The sequence below is a fragment of the Pristiophorus japonicus genome, chromosome 13, assembly GCF_044704955.1.
Source record: "Pristiophorus japonicus isolate sPriJap1 chromosome 13, sPriJap1.hap1, whole genome shotgun sequence".
NCBI lineage: Eukaryota > Metazoa > Chordata > Chondrichthyes > Pristiophoridae > Pristiophorus > Pristiophorus japonicus.
Genome location: NC_091989.1, coordinates 164,248,721 through 164,262,145, shown reverse-complemented (window position 1 = coordinate 164,262,145; position 13,425 = coordinate 164,248,721). Strand labels below are relative to the sequence as shown.

The 13,425-nt window shown below is 40.9% G+C and overlaps 1 protein-coding gene across 2 annotated transcripts in view; it reads left to right on the top strand.

Moving 5' to 3' along the window:
• mphosph6 (M-phase phosphoprotein 6) overlaps positions 1-11,796 on the top strand; it is a 55,597-nt gene extending 43,801 nt beyond the window's left edge. For both annotated transcript variants that reach the window (XM_070898239.1, XM_070898240.1), the window contains 2 exons: positions 2,646-2,743; positions 11,123-11,796. In XM_070898239.1, the coding sequence (XP_070754340.1) occupies positions 2,646-2,743; positions 11,123-11,258 (234 nt within the window). In that variant the 3' untranslated portion in view covers positions 11,259-11,796. The remainder of the gene's footprint in view (positions 1-2,645; positions 2,744-11,122) is intronic.
• Positions 11,797-13,425: the final 1,629 nt, after the last annotated feature.

The following is a 13,425-nucleotide window of genomic DNA, read 5'->3' as shown; positions in this document are numbered from 1 at the left end:
AAATTCTTTATGATACTCAAATTGTTCAGGCAGGATGGGCGGGAGGAACTGCTTAGAGAAATGTGATTTGTAGGCTGAGACCAGGCAGAAATCAAGTGCAGGCAGCGGAAAGAGCGTGCGGCAAACCTTTCCCACACACCCATCCCTCAACGACTATCTGTCCCAACTGTGACAGGGACTGTGGTTCTCTGTATTGGACTGTTCAGCCACCTAAGGACTCACATTAAGAGTGGAAGCAAGTCTTCCTCGATTCCGAGGATCTGCCTATGATGATGTTAGAACCATAATGTCAGTGGAAATGTTCACGCCTGTTGTGCAGAATGGGTTAGGTAATTAAAATCAGCAATGACAGCACTATTTTACTCCTCAGTATTCAGTACTGTGTCGAATTACAGTAGAATCCACTAATACTCCAGGATGATCTGGGAATTTGGCTGTGGAGATGTAGAAAATTATTGCTTGCGGTGGTCAAACCAGATCTGATGATGGATAACCAAACCACTTGCGTTCAAGCAGAGATGTGAGTTGTACTGAGCACAGTAAACTTGGGCGATGGCAAGAGATTTGGTGGGGATGGGACACCAATGGCTAATGTATAGGTAATGCTAAACCCATGAAAATCATTTATTAGGATGTAGTTAGAATATTGTGCTCCATTTTGGATGCCTTACTTATGGATGATATCAAGGCCATGGAGTGGTGCGGAAGAAGTTCACTAAGGTGATACCAGGGATGAGAGGTTTTAGTTATGTGGAGAGGTGAAAGAAACTGCCGCCTTTATCATTAGAACAAAAAAGGTTAAAAAATCTGTTCAAAAAAGGTGTTCAAAATTATGATGGGTTTGGTGAGGTAAATCAGGGAAACAAACATTTCCCTATTGGTCAATGAAGCAGTAGTTAGGGAGTATAAATGCAAGATCATCGTCACAAAGAATGAAAGGAGAATTTAGGAGAACTTTATTTTTTTACGCAATGTTAGGACGTGGAATGTATTACAGAAACAATGCTGTAAGCACAATCCATAATAATAGCTTTTGAAAGTAGAGTGGATAAACATTTGAAAACATTAAGTTTGAACGGGTATGAGGTAAGGGCAGCGGAATTGAATAGCCCATTTAGAGAGCCAGCACAGAGAAGATCGGCTGAATGGCCCCCTCCAGTGCTGTAAAATTATATGATTCCATGTAAGGAGTTGAGAACATCTTTCACCCAGGAACTCACTGCCTGAGAGGGTGGTAGAGGCAGAAATGCACTTGAAGTATCGTAACTGACAGGGCTACGGACCAAGAGCTGGACAGTGGGATTAGGCTGGATAGCTCTTTTTCAGCCGACACAGACGCGATGGGGCAAATGGCCGCCTTCTGTGCTGTAGATGTTTATGATTCTATGAAAAGCAGAAGGAAGGGAGCTACTGAACAGGCCTACAAAGGTGGAAATATTGTGGTGGGGGGCCAGAGGAGAGAGGTTGAAAGTTAAAGCAGGTGCTGATGAAGGAACAGGAACGGGTGTGTGCTTTTTCCAACAGCAGCAAGTGAGCTTAATGGGGTGGAGGTAGGGGAAAATGCATGGTGAGGGTATATCGGAGATAGCCTTGTCAGTGAGCAAGATCTTAGAGGTGATGAGACATACATAATGGCAAGATTTGAGGTTGTGAAAGTGAGGGAGGTGATGTGAAGGATGAAAGTCAGTGTAAAGTCAAAAAAGAGAGACAGGAAGACAATTTGCAAGTTGAAATTGCTACGGATTACTTGGTGCAAAGGAATAAGCTATGAAGACTTTGAAGGCGAGGCGAGAAGTTAGAAGAGTGTGCAGTACTTGCAGAGGGTGATTTAAACCAAAGGCTTTATTTTAAATGAAAAAATAAAGTGTATTTGTAATGTTGCTGCTGTTTTCACGAAACATGTTTTCCATTAATGTTGTACATTTTTATAAAGCTGGACTTGTGTACTAAGTAACAAAAATACAAGGGTTGTAGCTGCAGTATACATGTGGCACCCACTGTAAACTGAAGCCATACTGCAGATGACATTAAACCTAATTTGTGTGTCTAAAATCATCCAAGTGACATACCTACATGTGTGAAAAATAAAGTTTAGAGTAAACAGTGGTTATGATACTCAATTGGAAACTCAGAGGTCATGTATTCAAATCCCAACATTGCCACTTCTGAAGTTGAAATTTAATTCAATAAATCTGGTAATATATAAACCAGCTGCTGGTTGTTGTAAAAACTCAACTGATTCATTAATGTCCTCCTGAATGCCCAGTCTGGTGTACACATGACTTCAGTCTCGCACTGTGGTTTTGTATTAATGTCATCTGAAGAGGCCTCGCAAGCCACTCAAATGTAAAAACAAGCAATATGAATCAGACAATCTTGATTATTGACACAACCTTGTCAGTACCGCACAGTTCTAAGAATAAATAATAAAAAAAGAAAGGCATCCTATTCATTTTAATATGTCCTGCAAGTACCAACAAATTACAAATCTCAGCAGCTAAGTCTCTCTCTCGGTTTTAAATTCAGAATGTAAATCATAACAGAAATTTGAGCTTTTTAAAAAAAATAACCTAAGATAATCGCATTCAGCAAAATCCCCAAATGTCCAAATAATAGTTAATACATAAGCATTGACTTTATTTCAGAAACTAGTTGCACAGATGTATTCCCAGAATGAAAATGAAGAGCCTGAAGAAGAGGTTCAGATGGAAGTAGATGTTTCAGATGTAGAAATGGCTAGGAGGTAAGCTACTTATATCTCCAAGAGGTGTGATTCGACATATTGGACTGAATTCATCTATCAGACATGGAATACAGAATGTATTTAATATTTCAAAGTTAAAGATGCAGTACATATTTCAAAGTTAAAGATGCAGTACATATTTCAAAGCAAATGATGGATGTTATTGTAGCAACAGTTTTTGAGGTGTTGCAATATATCATTTAAAAGTGGAATTTTTTTCCCCATTACAATAATCATGAAGCATGAAAATAATGTTGGAGTTTAAATAGAGAAGGATTAGTGAACCAATGAACTGTAACTGGAGTAAGTGATCCCAAATTTAGGGAAAAGATTAGGATTAATAGATTCATTGGTGCAATCAGTCTGATATTAAAAGAGTTCCACTGTAGAAAATAACCATACTATGAGATCTATTCTTCAGCCTGGGATCTCTCTCTCTCTCTCTCTCTCTCTCTCTCTCTCTCTCTCTCTCTCTCTCTCTCTCTCTCTCTCTCTTTCTCTCTCTTTCTCTTCTCCCTCCTCCTCCCCCTCTCTCTCTCTCTCTCTCTCTCCCTCTCTCTCTCTCTCTCTTTCTTTCTCTTTCTCTTCCTCCCTCCTCCCTCCCTCCCCCCCCCCTCTCTCTCTCTCTCTCTCTCTCTCTCTCTCTCTCTTTCCCCCCCCCCCCCCCCCCCCAAGACTCAAACTGCCAAATTCAGTTTACATGCCCAAAGATGAGAGAACAGCCCCAAAAAGTGGCATTGCACACTCATCCTCAGGCGGGAGTTCAGGAGGCCAACTGAATTTCGCAATGGGAGGCTGTCGCCATGCTAGCTGGGAAACGGGAAAAAACCTCAAGTGCTCCGATCGACACACAAACTTCCCCACTGATACAACTAATGAAAAGTAGATGAACTAAATAAAGAAAAAAAACTGACCTTGATCTCTGGGCAAATACGCCCGAGCACCGTGATGTTCCCTCCACTCTTCCCAGGTAGTACAGACATCTTATAGTTAGGCACCAAGGGGGCGTTGCATGCTGGATGACGTCACCATGTGGGTGGCGTTAGATGGCGCAGTGTTACCTCTTGGCGCCTCTACTAAAAAGCCTACCGAATTTCTCCTGAGTCACAGATGGCGCTCAAAACCAACGATGGGTCTTTGCCGCCCGTTAGCATCGGTGATAATGAGCGACATTATAAAGGGAATTTTGACAATCTCTCAATCTTTTTTTGGTACAGAAATAGCAGTGCCATGTCTAAAGAATGTCAAAATGCATGGATCATCATTGTGCACAAGTGTTTGTTTTTTCTCGCCAGTTTTTTTCCCCTTTCCTCCTTGCTGGAACTATATCGACATCACATATCCTCCAGTATGTAGATAATGTGGTAATTATTCCTCTGTGAGCCTAGACAGTGAGTGTTGGCAGGTTGTGTAACCATGGAGGGGGGGATCCTGTAGGTTTGGAAATGGCTAGGAGGTAGGAATCAGTAGTGGGAACTCTGACTGATTGATTTTTTTTCCCCTTAACCCAGGAGTGCTGAGACCAATTGTTGCACGCTTACTGTCATTTTAGGCAAGATCAACTAAGTGAGCGCGCACTGGCGATTGAATCTGGGAACCTCTAAGTCTATAAAGCTCAGCTACTTACTGAAAAAACCCACTGAGCCATTGATTACTGAGGCTCTGATTACTTATACTACTATCCATTTTCGAAAACTTCAAATTGTTTCAGGGACAGGGTTAAATATGATTGTCCTATAGGTAGACCGAGTATCATTGGTCGCTTTTCACTGCTGTGTCTTAGCTGTCCATTGGATGAAGATCACAATTGGTGTGAATTGTGTATATTTTTCAGGTATTATGATTTAGAAAGTAATGTTATAGTTAATTCAATACACACCCCAACTTCACTCTGCTTCTGATTAGTCCCTTTTCCATTCTTCAGACATTGTGCTCTTTTTTGAAAATGGACAGCCTCTTGAATTCGCGCTCTTGGAGGAAGTAATATATTATTTCAGTACCTTTTAATTTAGCAGTTTTCTGAGGGATTTCCTCTAATTGTCGTGAGTTTCTTTGGAAAATAGGAATGCTTAAAAAAAAAAGCAAACATTGAAGTGAGCATTCTGTCTTTTAATTTAAGTTCCGCCTCTCCAACCCCCCCCCCCCCCCCCCAATGGTCTTAGTTCAGATTACAGTAAAAATTATATTCCTTATTTGCATGATGAGAATCTAATTCCTTATGGTCCATATGCTCGGTGACAATCTTAATCAGTTCTTCTGTATGATTGTTTTTTTCCTAAATGTATTAACACTTTCATAAATAACAGATTGATTACTCTTATCAGTCAGTTCTTCGTGATGTTGGGAACAGCTTTACACATGATCAGACTATTAAAGTAAGCATTCTAAAAAGAATCAGATTATTAGGGTAGAGCAGTGCATGGTTTCAACTCATGCTAATGACTCCACTGTTGTCATCTGATGTCTCTAGTGGAATGTAATATCGTTGTACTGTTTATTGACTGTAGAACTATCTTACATTGTTAATTGTACTATATGTTCATATGTAATAATTGAATCATATATAACATCTAGTTGTTAATAAATGTCATATTTTTCATTGGAGTATTTTTATGGTACTCTTGGGCTTTTGAAATCCCCGAGTACTACTGTGTTGCTAGCTATTGAGAGTTTATTAGCCACCTGTCTGATAATCTTTATTGCTGGAAGACGGCTGCTTAATAACTATTTTATCACTCGAAGATGACACCTCTGAGGTTTCTGAAGCTTGTCTGAAAAATAGTACTGTACAGCTACAAATGCTTCATTGTACAGGTGTGAAAGTTTCATAATCCATTGCACTAAATCTTTTCATAATTTGATAATTCAGGTATATTTAAAGGCTGTATTTAAATACAAGTCGTTGTTGTTTTAAATTTGCTACAGCAATCAATATGGATTGCACCTAAATGCACTGCTGGCTTCTCAGCTTCTGCTGTTGTGTTGGTTCCGGAACAGAAGTCTGCTTTCTCCTGGACCAAAGTCCATTTCTCTGCTGGCTTTTGAGATTTTCTGTGACCTGCACCATCTGCTACTGAATGATCTCTGCTTTTCTGCTTTCCGCTCGCTTCCCGTGGGCGCTAACTCCACCCATCCTTCATAGAAACATAGAAAATAGGTGCAGGAGTAGGCCATTCGGCCCTTCGAGCCTGCACCGCCATTCAATGAGTTCATAGCTGAACATGCAACTTCAGTACCCCATTCCTGCTTTCTCGCCATACCCCTTGATCCCCCGAGTAGTAAGGACTACATCTAATTCCTTTTTGAATATATTTAGTGAATTGGCCTCAACAACTTTCTGTGGTAGAGAATTCCACAGATTCACCACTCTCTGGGTGAAGAAGTTTCTCCTCATCTCGATCCTAAATGGCTTATCCCTTATTCTTAGACTGTGACCCCTGGTTCTGGACTTCTGCACTTCCCCAACATCTGGACTTCAGAAAGCCTCCATCACTCTTCACTAGGCTAGGTTGGTCTGGCTCTTCAAGCTCCTACTGTTGCTTCTGATCTTCGCCCCTTGCCTTCCTACAACTGTTCCTTGGACCAGCTCCCTCATCTGCACTGATCCCACAATTTACCTTTCATTGGCTTCCCGAGCTTTACTATTCTATCTATGTCCTTGTGTTTCATTCCCACTGCTCTTCGCTATACTGGTTCTGCTGGTGTACAGAATCATAGAATAGTACAGCATCCCATGATTGAATCCTCCTTGGATATGCTCATAGCTGCCTTTCAACATTTTCTGAAGCGCCCATCGAGGTACCTGTTGCTGCTTTCTTAAGAGCAGCAACGCCAACTGCATCATCTTTCTCTCTTGCCGACCTTCTTGCCCAGTGCGCCTGTTGTCCGCTAAGTCCACCAACCACCTTCTACTGACACCTCAGACTCGGTCAGTGGGTTCATCAATCGCTGTCCCTTTCTGTATTTCTCCCAGAATGTCCGTTCACTCACTAACCAGGCCCTTGCCATCCACAACCTTATTATGGATGGCTGCATTGTCATCCAGGCTTTGATGGAAACTTGGCTTAGAGGTGGCAACGCCTTGTCCCTTACTGAAGCCTCACCACTTGTCTATATTTTCCATCACCTATCCCACCCAGATAACTGTGTTCAGGTGTTGCTTTTATCACTGAGTTACACCTTGCTCTCGTCCCCCTACGTCTCCTTTTGAACATCTCTCCTTAATCCATCCCTTTTGCCTCTCCTTTAAAATCCTCATTCTTTAGCACCCCCTAGTTTTGGCCTGCATTACTCACTCTGATATCCTCCGTCCTTTCCTTCATCAGACAGTACATTGAGAGACTCTTCACTGTTGATGATTTCAATCTCCTCAACTCACCATATCCCCTGTCCTCTGATTTCACTGTTTGTTCCCTAACTTCTCCCTCCATGTAAACCGTCCTATCCATATTAAGGGCTAACTTCTCGACCTTGCTATCTCATGTGGCCTCTCTACTCCCAATGTCTATATCACAGACAAGGTAATCTCTCACCACCCACCTCCCCTATCCCTTTCCAGTGGTGTCTGCCTCTGAGAAAAACTCTACTCGCTTACCATTGCACTTTCAAGATGCCAACTGCTGAGTCATTGGCCAAGATACTTCAGCTGTCTATTTGCCCTTGTCCCCAGTAAAATCTTTACTGTGCCATTCTGGTTGTTCCTCTCTGGTATGACCCTGACCTTCATTCCTTCAAGTCCAAGGGGTGCAAACTTGAGAGTATCTGGTGTTCAACTATTCTTCACAAGACAAGGCTAGACCACCATGTGTTATAGGGCCTCACTCTCCTCTGCCAAAGCTGATCATTACACTAGGATCATCATAGAGAGTAAAAATAACTCCCGATGGCTTTTCTCCACACCTGTCCCCTCCACCCTCACCTCAGATAGTATGAGGAGTTAATGGACTTCTTGGTCACTAAGATTAAAACCATCTGTTCAGCTGCCTCTACTGCTTTCCTCTCTCATTACCCACCAAACTAAATTTTTCCCGAGCATCTTTCTCTCCCTTCCCCCCCTCATATCCTCTCTGAGCTCATTTGCTAAAACTTTGTTACTTCTAGACTTGACTATACTAACGCTCTGCCGACTGCCCTCCCACCTCCCACCCACCATAAACTTGAGCTCATCCAAAACTGCTCCCCACATCCTAACTCGCACCAAATCCCATTCACCCATCACCCCTGTGCTCACTGATCTACCTTGGCTCCCGGTCTGCCAACGCCTCAGTTAAAAAAATTCTCATCCTTGTTTACAAATCCCTCCATAGCTTCAAGCCTCCCTATCTATGTAACCTCCTCCAGGCCTACAACCCTGAGATCTGTGCACTCCTCCAATTCTGGCCTCTTGCACATCCCTATTTTAATCCCTCCACCATTAACAGCCATGCTTTCATCTGTGTAGGCCCTAAACTCTGGAATTCCCTCCCTAAACCTCTCCGCTTCTCTACCTCTCCTCCTTTACGACTATCCTTAAAACTTAGTTCTTTGAACAAGCATTTGGTCACATTTCAAGTGGCACAGTGTCAAATTTTGTTTGATAACTGTCATGTGCAGCACCTTGAACATAAAAACATAACATTAGAAATAGGAGCAGGAGTAGGCCATTTGGCCCCTCGAGCCTGCTCTGCCATTTAATAAGTTAATGGCTGATTTGATCATGGACTCAGCTTCACTTCTCTGCCCGCTCCTCATAACCCTTTATTCGCTTATCGCTCAAAAATCTGTCCATCTCCACCTTAAATATATTCAATGACCCTCTGTCAGCTCTCTGGGGCAGAGAATTCCACAGATTTACAACCCTCTGAGAGAAGAAATTACTCCTCATCTCAGTTTTAAATAGGTGACCCCTTATTCTGAGACTCCCCTAGTTTTAGTTTCCCCTATGAGTGGAAATATCCTCTCTGCATCCACCTTGTCAAGCCCCCTCATTATCTTATATGTTTCGATAAGATCACCTCTCATTCTTCTGAACTCCAATGTGTATAGGCCTACTCAACCTATCTTCATAAGTCAACCCCCTCATCTCCGGAATCAACCTAGCGAACTTTCTCTGAACAGCCTTCAATGCAAGTATATCCTTCCTTGAATACGGAGACCAAAACTGTACTCTAGATGTGGCCTCACCAATACCCTGTACAGTTGTAGCAGGACTTCTCTGCTTTTATACTCTATCCCCCTTGCAATAAAAGCCAGCATTCCATTTGCCTTCCTGATTACTTGCTGTACCTGCATATTAACTTTTTGTATTTCATGCACAAGGACTGTGGCACTTTGCAATTTTTCTCCATTTAAATTATAATTTGCTTTTCTAGTTTTCTGCCAAAGTGGATAACCTCACATTTTCCCACATTATACTCCATCTGCCAAACTTTTGCCCACTCACTTAGCCTGTCTATATCCCTTTGCAGATTTCTTGTTCTCCTCACAATTTGCTCCCCCACCCATCTTTATATCATTAGCAAACTTGGCTACATTACACTCGGTCCCTTCATCCAAGTCATTAATATAGATTGTAAATAGTTAAGGCCCCAGCACCGATCCCTGCAGCAGCCCACTAGTTACCGTTTGCCAACCAGAAAATGACTCATTTATTCCGACTCTCTGTTTTCTGTTAGTTAGCCAATCCTCTATCCATGCTAATATATTACCCCCAACCCCGTGAACTTTTATCTTGTGCAGTAACCTTTTATGTGACACCTTATCGAATGCCTTCTGGAAATCCAAATATACCACATCCACTGGTTACCTCTTATCCACTTTGCTCGTTCCATCCTCAAAGAACGGCAGCAAATTTGTCAAACATGATTTCCCTTTCATAAAACCATGTTGACTCTGCTTGATTGAATTATACTTTTCCAAATGTTCTGCTACTGCTTCCTTAATAATGGACTCCAGCATTTTCCTAACAACAGATGTTAAGTTGACTGGTCTATAGTTTCCCACTTTCTGTCTGCCTCCTTTTTTAAATAGGGGTGTTACATTTGCTGTTTTCCAATCTGCTGGAAACTCCCCAGAATCCAGGGAATTTTGGTCGATTACAACCAGTGCATCCACTATCTCTGCAGCCACTTCTTTAAGACTTTAGGATGCAAGCCATCAGGCCCAGGGGACTTATCCGCCTTTAATCCCATTATCTTAATGAGTACTATTTCTTTAGTGATAGTGATTGTATTAAGTTCCTCCCTCCCTATAGCCCCTTGATTATCCACTATTGGGATGCTTTTAGTGTCTTCTACCGTGAAGGCTGATACAAAATATTTGTTCAAAGTCTCTACCATTTCCCAGTTCCCCATTATTAATTCCCCAATCTCATCCTCTAAGGGACCAACATTTGCTTTAGCCACTCTTTTCCTTTTTATGTACCTGTAGAAACTCTTACGATCTGTTTTTATATTTTGTTAGTTTGCTTTCATAATCTATCTTCCCTCTCTATTATTTTTTTAGTCGTTCTTTGCTGGCTTTTAAAAGTTTCCCAATCCTCTGGCCTCTCCCTAGTCTTCGGCACTTTGTATGCCTTTGTTTTCAATTTGATACCATCCCTTTGGGTCGTTTTACTACATTAAAGGTGCTATATAAATGCAAGTTGTTTTGTCAATGAGACCCATCTGTTGGTCTTTTGAACCTATTCCCACTAACCTGCTGACCACCCAACTTCCCTTCCTTGCCCCTATACCAGCTGACATTATAAATGGTTGCCTCTCTTCAGGCACTGTTGCCCCTGCATTTCAAAACTGCCATTATGATCCCCCTCCTCAAGAAAATCCACTCTTGATTCCTCTCTACTTGCAAAGTACTGCCACATCACCAACCTCCCTTTCATCTCAAGTTCTTCAGTGTATTGTCTCATCTCAAATCCATCATTCCCACAACTCCATGTTTTATCTTCAACCTGGTTTCCATCCCTGCCACAGTACTGAAATGGCACTAATCAAAGTTAGGAATGACGTGTGCTGTGAAGTTGACCCTGTTACACAATCTCTCCTCAACTTCTGCAGCCTTTGGTGCGGTCAGCCATGATTCTTCAGTGCTACTATTCAACTTTCCCCTCTACAGGTCACAGCTGCCTTGCAACCTAGGCTCAGCAACACAGGAACCATTCTATTTCATGGATTATTGTATCCTCATCTCAAGAGTTCCATTTCCTGGACTGGTGCTTAATATTTTAGTTAAGACTGGCTTAACCCCTGGATTTAATTTAGTAGTCGTTAGCATGACATTGTGGTGATTTACTTTAGAATTCATGCTTCAAAATTGTATTATGAATTGGTGGATAATGTGAAACTGTTAACTTTGCAAATTATTTGCATTCAGTGAAGTGTTATCAAACCTTGTCTTTTCTAGATATGAAAGCTTGGTGGGGACTATAAAAATGAAATTTACCAAAAAGAGAGATCGATCAACTCTTCAAAGTGAAGAAGCAGAAGGTAGCACCAGGGGTGGTAAAGTCAAGAAGACATTCATGAAGCCTCAGGAATAAATAACACAAGTGTGCCTTCCAATATTTTCATATATAATGCGATGAACTTCCTGTCTGAAACTCTGCAGCAGCTGGCTGTTTATTGTAATTATGGAAATATAACTTTTGTTTGCGTACTAAATTTGGAAAGTATTACAGTTTGCTCAAATGAAAGTATTTTGTGAAGGTAAGCAGATTTTGCTGTTTCCTTGTATTAAAAGGATGTTGGTCAACATGTTAAAATATCTGTGCAAGTGAAAATCAGTTCACTTATACTCAAAGTATCCTGAGACAGAACTGTATTAAATATATAATAGTGCAAGCTTAATATATTTGATTATATGTTACAGCTCTTTTTTAAAAAAAAACAAATGTGGTAGTCTTCCCTTTCTTTGGGACTTTCTACTGGTAATATCTTTGTAAATCTTAATGTGCTAAAAGTTTAAATCTTGCCTTTATGATGGGGATGTCCAGGTTGTTGAGTATCTTTTTTTGCTTTTCGCGTGGAGATCTTTTTGTGTGCACTGGGAACGTGATAAAAGAATGTCAGTGATTTGAATATGACAATATTGAGGTCTTTATACAGCCCCTTTCATGCTCAAGCTGGATTGTTCTAAATATTCCTGAGATTTGACTTGTACAGGGTACACACAGTGTTAGTCAGTTGCTCTGTACCACAGGAGGGGAGTGTGATCTTCAATTCCTCTGAGCGCATTGCTCTGTCCCACTGAGAGATTTATTTTTTCTCGGATTCCGCAGCTATTCTTTTATAACAGATCTCTGAGGATGAGCTGTTTTGTAAGAGCAGTAGCATTACATCATGTAACGCACAATATATAATACAGCAAAGAATTCAATACTACGTCGGACTTCAGTTTTTGAAAATTAAAGGAAAGCTGATTATATTTTTTTTAAATACATTTTAAAAATCCAGAATTTTTGAACAGTTATAAAAAAGCATTTATAGTAGATTTCACTGATATTGAATATGAGTTACTGCACCAGCAGAAAATAAAAATAGAATCAAAATTCATGATGTGAGATGGAAGCCTTATCCCACCAAACCAAAAACTGATAGTGAAAACCCTCTCGCAGAACACAGAACTATCTGACCATACTAATCATGAAAATTCAAAAGATGGTATATTGCAGGCAGATGGTATATTCACAAAACATAATTTTTTATTTGCATTTTGATGGAAGAGGCCTCTTAATTGCAGCTTCACACACTTTTTATTGACCTGGGCAACGTGTGGGCTGACGCCTAGGTTGCACGAATTGAGTGATAGTCTGAGGTTTGGAGGAGTATGTTATTTTGCACATTACTGCCACCAGCATCATTCAACACTTCAATTAAATATGTAGAATAATAAAATAAAAAGTTATTGTCCCACTGGAGCAGCAGCAAAAGGAGCATCTGGTTCAAACAGACGGAAGAATGTGTGCCAGCACGTGATTTGCATCGTGTCTCAGGAGATGTGGTTTTGGGGCACATTGGCCTTCCAATCAATTCAAATATACATAATGAGTGTAGCGTGTAACTGGATGCAGAAGTCATGCCTGCACAGAGACTAAAAAAAATTGTGAGTAACAATCCAACAGAAGAAAGCAAACGTCACTTAACGAGCTAAACTCTAGTCGCTGGGTGCTGAGAGAGTAGGCTTTGGGAAGAGAAAGAGAAACTTACTGGCTGGATTTTGAACATGACATGGGTAAGTTGAGATTTTTTGTGTTTGGATTATGTTTTTGTGCTGCATTAAGTTTATTTTTTCAGCCATATATAGTTGGCTGCCATAGCAACATGGCCATTAGAAAAAAATCAGAAAAAATAGAGTGAATTGGTTGGTTAATTTTTAGCAGCTGCTGGTTTTTGACTGGCAGGGCGGAAATGAGCACCTGTCTAAATGTAATCAAATCAACATGGATATCTTGACAGGTAATGGTAACTTGAGCTAATCCGCAAAGTTTGATGGATGATTTTTCATGCTACAGACACATTTCATGGGTGACATGCACGATATACAAGACTTTTTAATAAATGAAAATTATTAAAATTCAGAAAGTGGAGATCAAACAGAAGCCTTTTGCATCTGGGGCCTTCGTTGAAGTCCAGTCCAGACAGATGGAATGCAAGTTTCTTGTGCTGGCAGTAAGGGTTCTATGTAAAATGAGTTTGGGCAATTTTAAT